This window comes from Branchiostoma floridae, unplaced genomic scaffold (genome assembly GCF_000003815.2).
Source record: "Branchiostoma floridae strain S238N-H82 unplaced genomic scaffold, Bfl_VNyyK Sc7u5tJ_1584, whole genome shotgun sequence".
In the NCBI taxonomy this organism is placed as follows: Eukaryota; Metazoa; Chordata; class Leptocardii; order Amphioxiformes; family Branchiostomatidae; genus Branchiostoma; species Branchiostoma floridae.
The window spans coordinates 52,111-70,954 of record NW_023365778.1 but is presented as its reverse complement, the minus strand read 5'-3'; the positions used below and the strand labels follow the sequence as shown (position 1 = coordinate 70,954).

The 18,844-nt window shown below is 41.6% G+C and overlaps 2 protein-coding genes across 2 annotated transcripts; both read left to right on the top strand.

The window, feature by feature from the left end:
* Nucleotides 1-3,867: 3,867 nt before the first annotated feature.
* LOC118408433 (small nuclear ribonucleoprotein Sm D3-like) lies at nt 3,868-7,561 on the top strand. Its single transcript, XM_035809246.1, has 4 exons — nt 3,868-4,075; nt 4,885-4,977; nt 5,873-6,011; nt 6,747-7,561. Exons 1-4 carry the CDS (start codon nt 3,998-4,000, stop codon nt 6,797-6,799), a joined length of 363 nt encoding a protein of 120 aa, XP_035665139.1. The 5' UTR covers nt 3,868-3,997; the 3' UTR covers nt 6,800-7,561.
* A 1,142-nt stretch (nt 7,562-8,703) lies between these two features.
* Nucleotides 8,704-17,845, top strand: LOC118408431 (protein PRRC2C-like). Its single transcript, XM_035809243.1, has 5 exons — nt 8,704-10,555; nt 12,456-15,618; nt 15,750-15,816; nt 17,095-17,155; nt 17,674-17,845. Exons 2-5 carry the CDS (start codon nt 12,460-12,462, stop codon nt 17,843-17,845), a joined length of 3,459 nt encoding a protein of 1,152 aa, XP_035665136.1. The 5' UTR covers nt 8,704-10,555; nt 12,456-12,459.
* The last annotated feature ends 999 nt before the right edge of the window (nt 17,846-18,844 follow it).

The window sequence follows — 18,844 nt, the reverse complement described above, 5'->3', positions numbered from 1 at the left end:
GAAATTCTTCAATGTATTGCAGTCCATGTACCTCAATGTTAACTATACTGTCAGACTACAAAATGGCCTGTCAAGCCCCTTTGTTTCCACATGCGGAGTAAGACAAGGCTGCAATCTCAGCCCATTATTATTCAATATTTTTATTAACGACTTACCTCAATGCTTTGATGATAAATGTGATGCCGCAATTTTGAATTCTAAATCACTCAACTGTCTATCTTGGGCAGATGACTTAGCCTTGATCTCATTGTCGAAAGAGGGGCTTCAGAATTGTATCAATAACCTGGAAGCTTATTGCAACAAATGGAAATTAAGGGTCAATGTATCCAAAACGAAAGTACTGGTTTTTACAAAAGGTTCTATTAACAGATTATCAAACAAATTCTATATATATGGCAAAGAAATACAAGTAGCCGACAGTTATACTTACCTTGGTATTCCCCTGACTTCTTCGGGTAAGTTTAAAGCAGCCAGAAAATATTTAAAGACTAAAGCCATGAGAGCTTTATTCAAATTGAAGTCACTTTTATTCTCTGAAAAGAACATTCCAATTCATTTAGGAATGAGCCTTTTCAACAAGTTTGTACTACCTATTCTACTGTACGGAGCCGAACTCACATGTTTTGACCAAACTTCTAAAACAATCAAAATTATTGTATCAAAACAAATTCCAGAATCTTCACCCAAAACTGTTTTCTCTTCCCTTTTAAACAAACTCCATTTAGAGGGAAATCTTCCTGCAACTGTTAGAAAGAGTGTGTCTTCGGACCTCACTCATACTTACGTCATCCATTTTAAGAAAAGATCAGACAAGGATAGATTATTGAGACTGGCATCAGGAATGAAATTAGAAAATGACAACTTCGCAATTGAAAACATACGACTTCCTTCACATATTAGTATCCCAGAATTTGATACCATTGACATGAATTTCCAAAAATTTTTACTTGGAGTACATGCAAAATCATCAAATGACGGCATCCGTGGTGAGTTAGGATCATTTCCTATTTCGATCAACGCTGAGATACAATTAATCAAATACTGGCACCGTCTAGCAAACTTACCCGAAGATTCTTTACTACGTGAAGCATATGATGTTGTACTTTCCGCTGAATACGATTGGACAAATCACGTAACTGACATTCTCAACTATAATGGTTTTGGGTATGTATGGACAAACCCGAGGTTGTATCATGTTAATACGCTAATCGACCAATTACGACTCCGTTTACAGGATATATACATTCAAGAATGGCATTCTTCTATCCAGAATAACTCAAAACTTTCCATTTATTCTACGCTAAAGGAAAGATACGGACAAAAGAAGTATCTTTCGAATGTACACAATTTCGAACTTCGTAGAGCAATTACAAAGATAAGAATCTGTAGTCACAAACTAAATATAGAAGCCGGAAGATATTCTAAAATTCCCCGTGACCAGAGGTTTTGTCCATTCTGCCCAAATGAGATCGAAGACGAACGTCACTTCGTTATGGAATGTTCTCGATATGATGATAAACGCACAGAGCTGTTCACATTACTTTCCACTTCCTCTAAAGACTTTGCTACTCTCTGTTCGATAGATAAATTCAAGTACATTCTGGGAAGCGATAATCCACATTGTGTACAAGTAGGCAAATATATCCACGATTGTTTATACCGTAGAACCAATAGTATAAATGACATGCTAAACCCTTTATGTTGATGTATCCATACCTATAGATATCCATATATATGTGTTTAGTTGTAATGTAAGTAGTTGTTATACATGTAGACCTTACGAAAGTCGCTGTACTTTTGTCGTGTCAATAAAGATTATTTTGCTCTGGAGCGCACTATCAGCTCTGGAGGGCACTATTACAGCTCTGGAGCGCACTATCAGCTCTGGAGGGCACTATCCAGCCCTGGAGCGCACTATCAGCTCTGGAGGGCACTATCCAGCCCTGGAGCGCACTATCAACTCTGGAGGGCACTATCCAGCCCTGGAGCGCACTATCAGCTCTGGAGGGCACTATCCAGCCCTGGAGCGCATTATCAGCTCTGGAGCGCTAGCGCACTATATCCAGCTCTGGAGCGCACTATCAGTTCTGGAGGGCACTATTACAGCTCTGGAGCGCACTATCAGCTCTGGAGGGCACTATTACAGCTCTGGAGCGCACTATCAGCTCTGGAGGGCACTATCGATCCAGCCCTGGAGCGCACAGTCCAGCTCCAGAGTGCACTATCCAGCTCTGGAGCGCACAGTCCAGCTCTGGAGCGCACGGTGGTCCATGGCCAGCTCCGGAGCGAACGGTAGCCAAAATAGGTAAAAAAAAATGTCAAATGATAGCTGTTTTTTCTCCTCTCGCAGCCCCAGCATAGTCTCTGACAGCCTGTCTTTTCAGCCAGCCAGCTAATTTTTTCGCCGCTAGCGTTTATTTAGGACCGATCCCACAAAATCCCTACAATTATTAAATGGGCGGGCGGGCAACACTCTTAGCACCGTCCGTAGATATATAGTGGCGAGCTCACGAACTGTACAGTCGAACACAGGTCCCTGCACACCCACCCCAAATCATACAACAAAACATTAAACAAAAACTAGACTGCGAAACCTTTATCTACCATGCAAGCTGCATGTACATAAGTCATTTTTCTTGATCGGCTTTGCAGGTATCACAGGTATTCACTCTGGCGACTTTTTAAAAGTTTGTTGGAAGATACGCTAGTACATGTGTGGCGTACAGTGGGAAGAGCTGGCATAGAGATACTATGTGTATCTCCTACAGAAACGAAATGGCCACAGAATAAGCCAGAAATACCTTTAATATTAGTTCGCTGCAACGCTCACAACAATCATCGTTGGTCTCACTTGTGATTTGGTGATTCACTTTTGCCTGTTCAGCCAACTGACTGAACAATAGTTTTGCTAGTCTGAGTGCTTGTTTACTGCTGCGCTATGATCACACATGTGGTTATACATAAACAAAGAGCCCATTCCAGACAAAACAGGCTTTGGTCAGTTAAACAACCCTATTGATGAATATAACAATTGCATGAATGAGTCAAATCGTTTTAAGAGCTCTGAAACGTCATGTACCAGACCAATTATATGTATACACAATCCGTTACTGCACCAAGTTATCATCATTCAGATTCTTATAGACTAAGAGCACACCTCAGGGGTATAGAAACAGCAAAAGAAACTTTGTATGGAGTTCGTTAACCGCATTGCACGCATATCGGTCTCTATCTCCAGACTATTTATCAACGGTGAACCGTAGATCTACATTAACTGACACCAACGAGAGAATTGATCTCTTCGATTCTATACGAGATATTTTCCCTAAATTCCAGTACTTGAATAGCACGAAACATTCATATTCCGTCTTTAAAAGCGAGTAGAATTTCAACCTGTTGCATACATTAGTCTCTGAATATGTATTAAGATACAAATGTTTATAGATAGATAGAACTTATTGCGCGACAATTGTAACAGGTACAATGTATGGCAATCTGTATATATATGGGAGTTGAACTATATACTATTGCAAATATCTAATAACTAATCTAATCTAATTTAACAGTACTAGTATAAACAATCTAGTTAATATCGTCATAAAAAATAATACTTCAGATCATTATGTCAATATAGCATAATTTGTCTCATTTTTGCAAGCGTTGTAAATGAATTGGCCTACGTAGGCGCCGGATATATGAACAGGATATGATATTATTATATTGAATATCTATGTTTTAGCATGTGACAGTACAATATCGGACTAACATACAATAGATTGTAATAATTTTGACGTTTTTCTTATAATAGTCAGCAGGCGTATTATTTTACACCCCCTGAAGGCCTCATGGTCTCTCCCTACGGACCCACAAGTTAGCGCATGCGCACTGTCCCGGCGTTCATCCGACGTTTTCCGCCATTTTGGTCGTGACCAGAAACACAGAAGATCCTCCATTTCCCACTCACCTGAAGACAGTTAGACGTCTTTAAGAAGCCAGAATGTCTATCGGGGTCCCCATCAAGGTTCTGCATGAAGCAGAGGGCCATATTGTCACACTGGAGACCACAACAGGCGAGGTGAGTAGCGCGTGGTGGGGAGGGGGGCACACGTGCTGCATATTTTGCTGTACAGCTTGTCTTTGTCTTATTTTACTTTTTGGAAGAACAAAAACTACTTTATTCAGCTGTACTGTTTCTAGATAAGTTGAAGCAAAATGTAACTATGAAGGGGTGCATAATTTGTGGTTTTGTCTATACTAGTTCAACAGTTGAATACAGAAAAAATTTATACCCGTGCTTTCCTGCAAAAACAGTTATATGTGTTGGGTTCTTTTGCTCAAACTGTTAAAAAACATACAACTAAATACAAGTTGTGAATATATAGTTTTGTTCCCTGATATTTGTCTTTGTATGTTGTGATACTGAGTCTTGAATTTGAAATGAATCACCCTCACAAGTCATAGCACAATATATCAACATGAATCAATAATACTGCTACCTACCAACCTAGTCCCTAATATAATCAATAATATATGATACTAAAATAATTGAAACCAATTTTCACTACGACTTTGTATTTCATTTCATGTCACATCATTTGCAAGTGCTAGACTACTTTGTCATCAACGTCATTGCCTGAGTGAAAATAATACTAGTACTGTAAATGCAGATATTTTCACGGTTGTTTTATGTTCACGGTTTTCGCGTTGCCTTAAAATTACCGTTAACATTTTTCCATGGCATTTAGAGACTACAGTGTATGGTGCCACTGCTACCGCGAACTTAAAACCACCGCGAACAGTCCATTTTCCCGCAACCGCGAAATCAAATCCCTGCAAACTTTAATGCATTTACAGTAACATATTTTGCTTTCCATATGATCCCAGGTGTACAGAGGGAAACTGGTGGAAGCAGAAGACAACATGAACTGTCAGATGGCCAACATCACAGTCACCTACAGGGATGGACGTGTGGCACAGGTAACCAACATTGTGTTGACCTCTTAGAACGGTAACTAGTATCATGGATGTCAGGATAGCGTTTTAGGATTGAGCAAAGATATTAGAAAAAAATAGAATCTCATTTCCATCCGTGTATGTCTGGATATCGTATTAATCTTGAGCAAAGATATTAGGAAAAATGGAATCTTATTCCTTAAGTTGCTCAATCCAGCCACTGGTGGTGGTATCATGAAAGAGGCCCGCCATATCGCAAGTATTCACTTGTGTGGACTGCCTAACACCGGCACACATGCGGTCAGACATTTCCATATCTGTATCTATATAGCCGGTACAGTATAACCGACCTTCAGCATAACACACCAGCTTTGCAGCATGCAAGCAGCTGGTAGTTATATTACACTGAACGACCCACCACATTTAACTTTTGCACATCTATCTGCAAGTGATCTTTAAACCTAACCAGAAATTCCACTCTACGATAGTTCTGGGAAAATATGAAAGTTCTGGGAAAATACGAAAATATCGCTATAGTATAATGTACTTGGCTGTTCCCCTTCACCACTTGCGTAAAATACTGATAAAGAGGTCTTTCTGGTACTTACGGTCTACCTGTTGTAAAGCAGTCAATGCGGAGATTGTAGTCGAACACCTGCTTCCTCTGGGTCGTGCAAACACTTTCTCTAACATGTTCTTTGTTTACGGACAAGTGTGATGATGTTGAGGTCTGTAAGTAAAATCCCCCCTATGATGAAAGCAGTTAGTGTGGTTCAAAGGGGTCTATTGTGCTCCTGATAATTCATTGAGTAACTTCTGATTTGAAATTATGCCTCAAGTATAAAACAGGTAGTACTACTACTAGAAAGAAAATTTGAATTGTCTGAACCCGACGTTCTGTTTTCCTTTCAACCCACAGCTGGAGCACGTTTTCATCCGTGGCAGCAAAATCAGGTTCATGATATTACCAGACATGTTAAAGAACGCTCCTATGTTCAAGAGTCAACAGAAGGGACAGAAGGCAGCCATGGGCAAGTCTGCCATCCTCAGAGCACAAGGTAACATGCTTAATAACATTATGATTTTGAAAACTTTTCTATGTAGTACTGTAATGTGTCATCAATGCATGTTGTTGTCAAATATATACTCGTCAGTTTTGAACATGTACCTGTTTGTCTATTATCACAGCTTGTACTTTTTCTTGTCAGTTTTTTTTTTACTTCAAAAACTCAAAGTGAAAGCCACAATCTGCAGGACAAACTACACCAATTACACAATCATGTACGCCAGTTCCATGTGTTTTTGTATACAACAGGCTGGACATACATTATTTTCCAAGTGTGTCCTGATTCTTCAATCGTCATGGCGTAAACAAATACAGGGCTCGAAATACTTTCTTTTGCATACCTGCAATGGTGCAGATGGCATTTGAAAATTACCTGCACCAGATAAATTTTACCTGAACCACTCTGAATTAGGAAGTATGGATAATACTAAAATTGTCCACGAACCTTTGCTATTTTTTTCTTTTATACTTTATAGGTGGTAAGAGTCAATGCAGCTAATAACAATCCGCATGCACCTACACCATTAGGATATTTATGTATAGAACCTAGTACATGGACCAGTGCAGGTTAGGTGCAGGTAGACACCAGAAATACCTGCACAGCTCCAGTTTTACCTGCATATGCAAGGGGGTATTTCGAACCCTGAAATAGGTATGTACATTATGTACATGTACTAGTTTTCTGTAGTGCCTAGTTTCACACACACATCTTCTTTGTGACCTACAGCTGCCAGGGGTCGCGGACGGGGAAGAGGCAATGTTTTCCAGAGAAGGCGATGATAGACCAACCAGACAGAAGCAAGGGCCTTTTTTGTACCAAGTCCTCCTTTTTGTATCCTCTATTTTTGTTTCATGTAGAACTGCACACTTTTTGTAAAAGCAGTTCAATATGCACAGTAGTGTATCTGTTGACTGGCTGTATTATTTTGTTTCACTAGGAAGTAGCGTGAAGAAAATGGCACATATTTTGTAAACTAAGGTCATCAAGAAAAGTTTGGTCATGGACTGGAAATTTCTTAAAGAAAATAACAGGAAGTTTATCTTTGATTTTTCGCCTTTGTTGTACTTAAGTAAAACCATGTTCGATGGATTGATACTGGACAATAGTGGGGCTTTTCTTTGAGTACCGTGTACCTGTTATAAGATATTGAGTGTAAAAGTATGCATCTTTGAACTGCTGTGTTGTGTCTGACAGTCTCATTTTGGCAAAGAGCTTGTCTCATTTAAACCACAAACTTCTAAAACTTGGTATTTTTCAAGTTCTTTTTTCTCCTGTGCTAAGAAAGATCAGCATTAAGTGGCGTACAAGGCGGTCTCAAATATTTCATGAAAAGAAGGCAAAAAATGTAACTCGTACAAATAAGATTGTAAACGAAATAAAGTTCCTTGAATTTCATATCTCATAAATAATGTTGATGATTAGATCCTTTGCAACGAACCTTGCCAAGTGATGGGATCCACATTCCAGAAGTCAATTTTTGTATGGGTCTCTTTAGGTACCATCAACTTAGTTTAAATTTCTCAGATAATAAAATGGTAGTAAACACTTGTGTCTCATGTCAATTTTGTGGATGTTTTGTAACTCAAGGTGGTATCTCACTGCACTTGGGTCACCGGTGCGGCACTGCAGAGTTCGAAACATTACTCAACGGATTTAGAGATAAAGTACAAATTTTCTTACGTTATGTGTATTTTGTTGTCTTCTAAGTCCTACTTTTACGTATTACACAATATCTAGATTATAAAAAAATTGGTGAAAATAACACAGTGCCACAGTGAACAAACCCCGCACTGCCGCACCGGTGCCCCAAATGCAGTGAGATACCACCTTATGATATGTTCTTCAGAGTGTTCATATCCTCCTACGCAGGTCCCCCACAGCGCTAGCTAGCCCAATTGGCGGTTAGCTAGCGCCGTTGGGGACTGTGCGTTGGAGGATGTGTGTTCATTACCAAACGTGAAGTTCAAGGTGAATTGATATAAGACCATACTTGTAAAGGATTGCATTTGACATTTCAGATGGTGACGTTAAGTCAGCGGCCCCATGTATGTGGGAGCTTCAGACAGAAGGGTCAAACCTTTGCACGTAAAAGAATCCAGCACTCTAGAGCTTGTGGAGAAGAATAGGGGTATCCCAGCGTGCTTTAGAAAATAAAACGGAGCTGTAGTGAAGCCACATTTCCTATACCACAAGTTACCGGTACTTCAAAAGCATCATGTTTCATGATCACCTCAACAGAGAATGACTGCTTTACCCGTAACTGATTTGATTAGGCCACAGCAAGTAAATTTTATGGATGACATCAGGCGCGCATTAATTTTCGTCTGATTTAAAAAAAAAAGGATTTTTTTTCTTCGGAGATGGTGAACATGACGAGAAAGTACCAAAATGGGCAGATATGTCGTGTTGTAGGCTAATGGTTGTACTTGTAGAAGTGACACTAGCCAGATAGCCATGACTGTAGTTATAGAAGTGAAACTAAAAATTTAGTTAGATAGTTGTAACTAATGTAAAAGTGGCCCCAATATGGAAGCCATGAGTGTAGTTGCCATGTCGGTAATTGATACCAGTCTACCACCTAGTGTCACCTTTACTACACCAGTTCACGTCTTGAATACAGAAATAAATGCCTTGTAGGCTGTGATACCTTGTTTCATCGCTTTAATTCTTTTTTTAACATTTATTGCGTATATTTGGAAAATTTAACCATCTTGTTTTTTTCTACCCATCTTGTTTTTGTTTCGCCCTATCTCACTATTTTTGCCATCTGCAGAGGATGTCATCCATATAATTTACTTTCTGTGGCCTTATAAGTCTGGCAAGAAAAGATCGCCTTCACTATGAAACCTTAGTGGTCAGAAAGTTTGAACAAATGACAGAATGCACAGAACATGCATATGGTATACAAAGCAATGAATTTCTTACTTTTGTTCATTCACATCTTCTTTGACTTTGGAATTGACGTTGTCATTCTACGACATTAGTAGTCACATTCCGATATTTTTTTTGGATGTGAGGCATATATTTGCTCGTTTTCCAGCTTCTTTGTATGGGCGAAAACTTTTCTGTTTTGGAAATGGACAAAAATTGATTCGTGCACAGTCATCCATATAATCGAGTCAGTGTGGCCTACCTTTGAAATATAAGCCACAGAGGCTGTAATTAAAGGAAGTACTGTATGCCAAACCTTGCAAAAAGAGTATTCATTGATAAAGAATTAATCAATCTTGTGCGGATATGCCATTGCAAATTGTACATACATGCGTGTGTAATATTATAATAAGCCATTCAGTGTTATGGATAAATTGTCCTAGATCTTGCACATGTGACCCTGACCAGCATGAATTTAAACATACATTTTTTTTTACTTAGAAGAACTCCCCCTGCCAAAGAGTAGTAAGAACACAGCTCTGAAAAGCTTGCTTTCAAGGAAAATTACAGCAATTTAAAACTCCAAATTAGTTAAGCCTTGTTTGTGGCACCAGGTCTAAAACCTGATGAATGTTACAAAACCAGATCTATGGGAGGTACCCCAGTTAAGCGTTGCCGGACAGAGAAGTTTTTGTTTGCTTGATTGTCAACCTATACCTCAAAGTAAGAAAACAACACATTGTTTGAGATCTGTTGAACATATTTATGTCTTTTGTTAGATTGTCCGGGTCATGCTTGTTGACATTAATGGTTGATCTAAAAGCGCCGTCAGGTAAACCCAGCAGACTCGCTTACCAACATGTGTCCGTGATACAATCATGGCGGAACCAAAATGGTGAAAGTGATTTCTGAACTTCCGGATTTCAGGTTACCCACAATGCCTGAGGCAAGTCGGCTAGTCACGCGGTGCGATAATGGGCGAGTCCAAAACATTAGATAAAGGTGTGTTAAGGTTTAGGAAAACTTTCAAGCCTACAGTATTTTTCTTCCTAGTATCTCAAGACTACAATGCAATGACTGCAACTATGGAATGGCTCATGTTGAAGGTAGTTTTGTGATGCCTTACTTCTTGTAACCATAATAACTTTAAGCAGGCATTTAGTATGATCCAGGAAGTGACGTCAACCTCGGCCATTTTTGGACGGCGTATGGACGAGATTGCGAAGAGGTAGGTTGTCTTTCTTTCCCCTCTGATCGGCAAATTCTCCCTTTAATTGTTTCGTAAACATGGAGTTTGTGTAACTTAAGCCTTGTCGTACCTTATGTCTACTATCTGTGGTGGTAAACACGGCAGGTTGGACGGGTAGACGCAGTTCTTCGGGACACAATGGAGCACTAGAGAAAGCATGTGACGGCATGTCATAACACAGCTTGTCCGCCATTGCTGTTGTGTGTGTTGTTTCTGCAAATGTTCTAGTTGTTAGTACGTATGAAGATGGTAAATTTTGTCCTTAATCCAATAACTGATGAATTGTGTTTGTTTACTTCACCCTCCCTTTATTTGTGGTTTCTTATCAGGTGACAATTTCAAAATAACTAGTGACGTGACTGCCATAGGACCGTCTACTCCAACTTCTGTGACAGAAGTAGGAGGGGCAGAAAAAGTAGGTAACTAAGTTTGTCTGCTAAGCTAGATTTAACCCTCAGAATGCTACACGTCAATCACACTCCAATTTTTGTTTTATTTGTTTAGCCATCCAGTTATCTTCATCAGGCTTTCAATACTCAATGCATTGTATCGTAAATGCATTTAAAGTGTGATTTAATTTCGCAGTAAGAGTGTTTGCGGTCGTTTTGAATTTGCGTTCACGATAGTCACATACTGCTACAGTGACGAAAACACCTTTACGGACAGCCAGTCAGAAACCACGTTCTAGTGACGTGGCAACAGTGCTACAGATGGACAGAATCCCATATAAAGGATGGCAATTGTGATCAATTTGCAGTTGAAAATGAAGAAAACTTGCAGTTGAAGAGTTCATGCAAAGATTTCATTTCATCACTAAGAAAAGACAGTCGGTCCAGGCCTATACATTTGCACCTGACCCCAAGTAACTGTACCCGTGCCTAAGTTTTGTTTAGGTACCCTGTCTTATACTTTGATATGCAAATGTTGAATAGTTATCTTACTTTGCTTTTCCTTTTGTTAGCAAATGACTGATTTTGTTACAAATATCAGGGCAACAACTTTGATGATGAAATTAAAGGAAATCATTAGTAAATTGATACCAGAGCGCATATACATAAATACTGGAAATGCATTTATTTTGTGGTAGTTTTAGATTTGCAGTGACCTCTTCACCCCAGATATTTTTGTCATGTATTCTGCCAGAACCCTCTTGTCTAAGTGCTACCTGTGCATACTACATTGTATGGTATCATAATGCAATCATAATATGTACATGTAGGTGCACCTGTTATGGTGAAGATTCACAAATACTATCAAGGCTTAATTGAACACAGACCTAATTTTCCAACATTGTTTATTAAGATCCAAGCCAAGTCAAAGCCATCATTCAGTCCTTGGGCAAATAGAGTTCGAGCTTAGATCAGTGAAGGTTGGTCAGGCCTAGGAAAAAAATGTTGTGTTTCCTGTTTCCCTACCTACCCTAGAAAAACCTGTCGACCCTAGACTTTCTTTAGGTGTGCAGTGGAGTCACATATTCTGCCTGCTTTGCATTGAAGTAAAAACACTGCTTTTCCTATCTAATGAAGGATAAACTTTGTATTGAAGTAAAAAAAAACACTGCTTGTCCTATCTAATGAAGGATAAATGTGTCTACTACTACTACTACTACTACTACTATTATGCACAATATTCAAGTTTGACATTGAAAGACATTTAGTGCCCTCATGCATTTCAGTTAAATTTGTTTGACTGTATTGTAATATGTCACACGTAAGTTTTGACCAACCTAAGAAAAATTACAAGGAAAAAAAGATAATCCTTACCTACCGACCCTAATTTTTTCAGGACTGAAACAGGAAACAAAACTTTTTTTCTAGGCCTCACGCCAGCACTAACAAAAATTGGCAGTTGTTTTGTATGTCTGTAAAACCTTTGCCGATTCGCTGGTAGGTGATTTCTGACTGGCTGTCTGTAAAGGCACCAATATATCTGCATAAATTATAGCCGGTATAATCAAACTTTAGCATAACACGCCAACTTCACAGGCCTACAGCACAACAGCAGTTGGTTACATTTACTGAACAATATGTTATATTACACCATGTTTCCATTGCTGTTACAGTAGCATTTTGTAACTACAGGGGTATTGCAAACACAACACCACTACAGACACTTCATTTTCATTTTCTACACTTAACTTCAAAATCAAATCACTGCAAATTTCATTTCAAACATTGATTCATCCATTACTGATATAGTATCTCTGAACGTATTTGAAACCTGTAATTGTATTGATATAAAAGACTAGGAATTCAGCAGAAATGGACATTTCATTTCTTTGATGTATGTCTTTTGTTTTTTACATCTCATCTAAGGAAAATGGACCTGAAAGGCAGGACTGAAGAAGTAGATGTCAGAATGGATAGAGAAATGAGGGAGGAAAATAGAAGGCGTGCAGCAACAGCACGAGACTCGGGTTTTGACAGTGTAAACAGCATGGATGGAAATGCTGTGGGAATTGATGACACAGAGGTAAAGACACCAGAAAAGAGCACATGGGAGGACATGTGTGGAAATGCCCCTGAACTGAAGAAACCAGTAGCAGATAGCAGAATACCTAGCTTTAATAAAACTAACAGAGAGGCTGAAACTATGGCGTCTTTGTTTGAAAAAATATCATTTCGTGCCACTGAAGCAGCAAATGAGTGTCGGCGTCAACGGGATGGCCATGAGGTGGATAGTTCCGTGTGTCAGGAAAAACTCACTAAGATATGTGAGCTAACCACCTGGATTATGAATCATACTGACTGGAAAAGTATAAACAGACAGGCATCAGCTACTCTAGCTTCAGCAACATCTGTACCTAGTCTGCTATCAACAGATGAGGCTCCTTTGCCACCATCAGCTAACCAAAATCTACCTGGAACAGCAAGCCAGGAGCTAGCCGGTACAGCTCACGTACCTGCAGCAAGCCAGGAGCTAGCAGTGACAGCTCATGTACCTGCAGCAAGCCAGGAGCCAGCGGTGACAGCTCACAGACCTGCAGCAAGCCAGGAGTTAGTCACTACAGCTCACGTACCTGCAGCAAGCCAGGAGCCAGCGGTGACAGCTCACGTACCTGCAGCAAGCCAGGAGCTAGCAGTGACAGCTCACGTACCTGCAGCAAGCCAGGAGCTAGCAGTGACAGCTCACGTACCTGCAGCAAGCCAGGAGCTAGTCACTACAGCTCACGTACCTGCAGCAAGCCAGGAGCTAGTCACTACAGCTCATGTACCTGCAGCAAGCCAGGAGTTAGTGGCTACTGCTCACGTACCTGCAGCAAGCCAGGAGCTAGCGGTGACAGCTCACATACCTGCAGCAAGCCAGGAGCTAGCCGGTACTGCTCACGTACCTGCAGTAAGCCAGGAGCTAGTCACTACAGCTCACGTACCTGCAGCAAGCCAGGAGTTAGTGGCTACTGCTCACGTACCTGCAGCAAGCCAGGAGCTAGCGGTGACAGCTCACATACCTGCAGCAAGCCAGGAGTTAGTGGCTACAGCTCACGTACCTGCAACAAGCCAGGAGCTAGCAGTGACAGCTCACGTACCTGCAGCAAGCCAGGAGTTAGTGGCTACTTCTCACGTACCTGCAGCAAGCCAGGAGACAGCGGTGACAGCTCATGTACCTGCAGCAAGCCAGGAGCTAGTCACTACAGCTCACGTACCAGCAGCAAGCCAGGAGACAGCGGTGACAGCTCATGTACCTGCAGCAAGCCAGGAGCTAGTCACTACAGCTCACGTACCAGCAGCAAGCCAGGAGACAGCGGTGACAGCTCATGTACCTGCAGCAAGCCAGGAGCTAGTCACTACAGCTCACGTACCTGCAGCAAGCCAGGAGCCAGCGGTGACAGCTCATGTACCTGCAGCAAGCCAGGAGTTAGTCGCTACAGCTCACGTACCTGCAGCAAGCCAGGAGCCAGCGGTGACAGCTCACGTACCTGCAGCAAACCAGGAGCCAGCGGTGACAGCTCATTTACCTGCAGCAAGCCAGGAGCTAGCCGGTACTGCTCACGTACCTGCAGCAAGCCAGGAGTTAGTCGCTACAGCTCACGTACCTGCAGCAAGCCAGGAGCTAGCAGTGACAGCTCACCTACCTGCAGCAAACCAGGAGTTAGTGGCTACAGCTCACGTACCTGCAGCAAGCCAGGAGCCAGCGGTGACGGCTCATGTACCTGCAGCAAGCCAGGAGTTAGTCGCTACAGCTCACGTACCTGCAGCAAGCCAGGAGGTAGCAGTGACAGCTCATGTACCTGCAGCAAGCCAGGAGTTAGTAGTCACTACAGCTCACGTACCTGCAGCAAGCCAGGAGTTAGTCGCTACAGCTCACGTACCTGCAGCAAGCCAGGAGGTAGCAGTGACAGCTCATGTACCTGCAGCAAGCCAGGAGTTAGTAGTCACTACAGCTCACGTACCTGCAGCAAGCCAGGAGTTAGTCACTACAGCTCACGTACCTGCAGCAAGCCAGGAGCTAGTCGCTACAGCTCATGTACCTGCAGCAAGCCAGGAGTCAGTCGCTAATATAGCTCTTGTACCTACAGTAAGCCAGGAGCCAGCAGTGACAGCTCATGTACCTGCAGCAAGCCAGGAGTTAGTCGCTAATATAGCTCTTGTACCTACAGTAAGCCAGGAGACAGCAGTGACAGCTCATGTACCTGCAGCAAGCCAGGAGCTAGTCACTACAGCTCACGTACCTGCAGCAAGCCAGGAGCTAGTCACTACAGCTTATGTACCTGCAGCAAGCCAGGAGTTAGTCGCTACAGCTCACGTACCTGCAGCAAGCCAGGAGCCAGCGGTGACAGCTCACGTACCTGCAGCAAGCCAGGAGTTAGTCACTACAGCTTATGTACCTGCAGCAAGCCAGGAGTTAGTCGCTACAGCTCATGTACCCGCAGCAAGCCAGGAGCTAGCAGTGACAGCTCACGTACCTGCAGCAAGCCAGGAGTTAGTCGCTACAGCTCATGTACCTGCAGCAAGCCAGGAGCCAGCGGTGACAGCTCACGTACCTGCAGCAAGCCAGGAGTTAGTCGCTACAGCTCATGTACCTGCAGCAAGCCAGGAGCCAGCGGTGACAGCTCACGTACCTGCAGCAAGCCAGGAGCTAGCAGTGACAGCTCACGTACCTGCAGCAAGCCAGGAGCTAGTCACTACAGCTCACGTACCTGCAGCAAGCCAGGAGCTAGCGGTGACAGCTCACGTACCTGCAGCAAGCCAGGAGCTAGCGGTGACAGCTCACGTACCTGCAGCAAGCCAGGAGGTAGCAGTGACAGCTCATGTACCTGCAGCAAGCCAGGAGTTATTAGTCACTACAGCTCACGTACCAGCAGCAAGCCAGGAGTTAGTCACTACAGCTCATGTACCTGCAGCAAGCCAGGAGCTAGTCACTACAGCTCATGTACCTGCAGCAAGCCAGGAGTTAGTGGCTACTGCTCATGTACCTGCAGCAAGCCAGGAGCTAGCGGTGACAGCTCATGTACCTGCAGCAAGCCATGAGGAAGACCAGGTGTTTGTTAATTTGTTACATTAATATTGCTTTTTACTTATGTTTTTTGATAGATTTTGTATCTATTTTCTGTTATTTTTTTAAAGTAATTTAAAAAAAAAAATCATTTCTTATGAATGTTTTTATCACAGATACAAGGATCCATTTTTGAAGATTTTGAGGGATTGACTGAGGAAGAACTGTTTGGACGTGCAACAGGTATGGTAAATGCTAAATTTTATTTTGGCTTTGGGGCAGTGCTAGCTGTGTTTGAGGTTGTAATCATCAGTATGTCTAAGGTGTCTACGTCCAGAAGTACAAATTACATTTGGTAACAAAACATTTGGATCAAACTTCAGCATGCCACGTCCACTCCGAGGTCTATGATGGACAAAAATCTGCAGGCAAAAATCAAAGATACAACCACCTGCCGTCAGAGGACATATTGAAACAGTCTCATCCATTTTTACATACTATATTAAGACCCTATCTCAAGCAACCAACTTTTCTTTTTAACTAGGGGTCTCTCAAACCCCCACAACAGCAAAAATTGATAGACATAAAGCCCATTGGCAATTTCAAAATGAGAATTTCTACATTTTATGGCACTAGCAGTCATAACATTTGGATCAGAAATAGTTCAAATCCACATTGTCTGTAATGTTCACAACAATAACACCATATGGTATAGATAGATGCAGTTGAAGAACAGTAAAAAATCTGTTAAGGAAATGTCTGAAAATCAGTGAAGCATTTGACACTTCTAGTACTGTGCACAGTGCAAATTGAATTTTTATAAACTGAAAGCACTTGTTGAGCTGTGTTAGAAACAGACAACTACAACACAAACTTTGTTTAATTGCTAGAAAAACACAGCTCTGAATGTTAAACAATGGTTTCTTGAACTTTAAGTTCATAACAGCATTGAGATAAAAACTGTGGGCATCTCTACTAGATATGTTTCCTGGGAACTAAAGTGTATATCGTGCCGAATGTAATCATTTACATGTATTTATTAATATATGCTGTTGCCAACCAACTTCTGGACCAACCACTTGTCTTTAGCAACCATTTTTGCTCAGTCCATCAAGTGGTTGCTCAGGACAAGTTTGATTGTCATTTGAACCAAGCAGAGCCTACAAGCAAAATGTGCTCCTCAAAATGCAGGAAATAGCATTTCAGGGGGTCTAGATTTGAACTTTTTTCAGGGGAGCATGCCCCAGGACCACCCTAGGATCACCTGCAGCCCTAGACAGGATTTCCAAATTCAAAATCCAGGGGACGGAACTAAGAAAAATTAAGGCTGGCTAGAACACTTATAACTGGTGTTTTTTTGTGCTAGCAAGCTACTTTGTTAAAAACAGTCGTCATCTATTTTAATCAATTTTACATGCCAAATTGGTGATGATAAATGTATTTATTGACATGTATGTAATGTTGGCAAAAACCCCAAAAACAAATCAGCCTAACTGAAATATGTTATTCTTGTATGTACAGCACCCCCAGTACACCTGGCAAATTTCCAGTACTGGCTTCCCCAGGCACCACCTGGACAGATGTAAGTACATTTAGTTTAATCTTTAGATTTGGGTTTGTTTACTTAACAATGCTTAACAATGGTCCTTTCTAAGGAACTGCAGCATAACTTCAAGTTTTGATAGATTGTGTTCTGGATGTGGCATGGTCATGGTTTTTAGGGATTAGTAGGTTTAGTAAGTTTTTAGTAGGTTTTGGTTACTTTTCAACACTCTATCAGGGGTCTGTAAAACTTGTCTGTATGTTTCTTAGTAATGAATCATGTCAATTCTGTAAAATTCGTACTTTGTGAAACTTGTTTGAAAAATTCCATAAAATTGGTCTATACCAGTAAGAAAACAGCAAGTGACAAAATCATTAAAGTAGAAAGTTTGATTATCTGTATCTATATAGCCGGTATAACCGCCCTTCAGCGCAACACATCAGCTTCCTGAGCACGTGGCGCGGCAGCAGCTGGTTATATTACACTGAACCAACCCGTCACACCTAACTTTTGCACATCTACCTGCAAGCGATTATTTGTCTTTGTTTTCTTTCCAGATCTTTGCTTGAAGAAATCAGGCAAAGGCATCGTCAACACATCAGCACAAACCCACGGGCGCAGCGTTTACGAGTTGACAGACACGATGGAAGTCCACTTCACCAGCAGAATATCAACTATTACCTTGATAACCCCGAAAGCATCTGGCATGAGCAGTATGTAGTATTTTGATGGGAGAAGGCATAGATGTTGGGGGACCAGCAGGGAGCTTTCAACTGTTTTGGCAGAAATGCAAAAAAATGCTAAACTTGACAGCATCCCTTCTCTGACCCCTGATATTGAACCATCAGTGTATCACTTCTGGCATGCTGTGGGTCGGTATACTGCCCACATGTTTGTGTTACACAGACTGTTCCCTGTGTACCTACCCTGTACTTGGTGGAAGCCATGTTTAATGGCATGGAGCAATTGAACACCATCAGAGACTACCAACATATCTTTGTATATGATATCTTGCCAAACAATGTGAGAGCTCTCTTGCAAAAGGCTCTCAAAAGCAAAAATGTGCAAAAGGAGGTCAAAGATACTGTGTTAGAATTTGATGTTGCAAAATTGCCGTCCACAAGAGAAGACTTGGAGGCTTTGTTGCCGCGACTATCTCGTATTGAGTGCCTGGATCGGCCATTTGTTGCCATCTTGGGTCTTGTTACAGGATTCCAGGAATTGTGGAACACAGGCCCTGCACATGGTGTTACGTTGTGTAGGGAAGAAATATGTGAACTACTGAACACATTTAAACATGCCATCTCGGGTTTGGATATTTTCTCTGTAATAGATTTTGACACAACTATGTGTGAGGATATCCAGGCTGGGGAACAAATGAAAACATTTGTAAAGCAGTGGTTTCAGGATGCAGGCAAAGTAATGCTGAAACAGTTTCTATTTGCCATAACAGCAAGTTACAGCCTGCTGCCAGGCACTCGGTTGAATATCAGGTTCAAACCAAATTCTCTCGGTTTCCAGTTTTCTACTTGTGGGCTCAGTGTAGATATGCCAGTGATCACAGACTTCGATTTATTCAAAGCATTGTTGGAAAGTCAGTTAAACAATGAACAGGGAACATTTAACCAGCCTTAGATATGTTTGCGACCGAGATCAGTAACATGTTTCAACACAATGAACAAGTTCAGACTTCAGTTTTAACAGTCGACAGGTCATGTCGAGAGGAGC

What these genes read in the sequence shown, in the direction of transcription:
- LOC118408433 (XM_035809246.1), top strand. Translation starts at nt 3,998, where the DNA reads ATGTCTATCGGGGTCCCCATCAAGGTTCTGCATGAAGCAGAGGGCCAT. An exon ending in TGGAGACCACAACAGGCGAG is followed by an intron (nt 4,076 to 4,884) that starts GTGAGTAGCGCG and finishes ATATGATCCCAG; the next exon opens with GTGTACAGAGGGAAACTGGT. An exon ending in GGGATGGACGTGTGGCACAG is followed by an intron (nt 4,978 to 5,872) that starts GTAACCAACATT and finishes TTCAACCCACAG; the next exon opens with CTGGAGCACGTTTTCATCCG.
- LOC118408431 (XM_035809243.1), top strand. Translation starts at nt 12,460, where the DNA reads ATGGACCTGAAAGGCAGGACTGAAGAAGTAGATGTCAGAATGGATAGA. An exon ending in ACTGTTTGGACGTGCAACAG is followed by an intron (nt 15,817 to 17,094) that starts GTATGGTAAATG and finishes TTGTATGTACAG; the next exon opens with CACCCCCAGTACACCTGGCA. An exon ending in CAGGCACCACCTGGACAGAT is followed by an intron (nt 17,156 to 17,673) that starts GTAAGTACATTT and finishes TTTTCTTTCCAG; the next exon opens with ATCTTTGCTTGAAGAAATCA.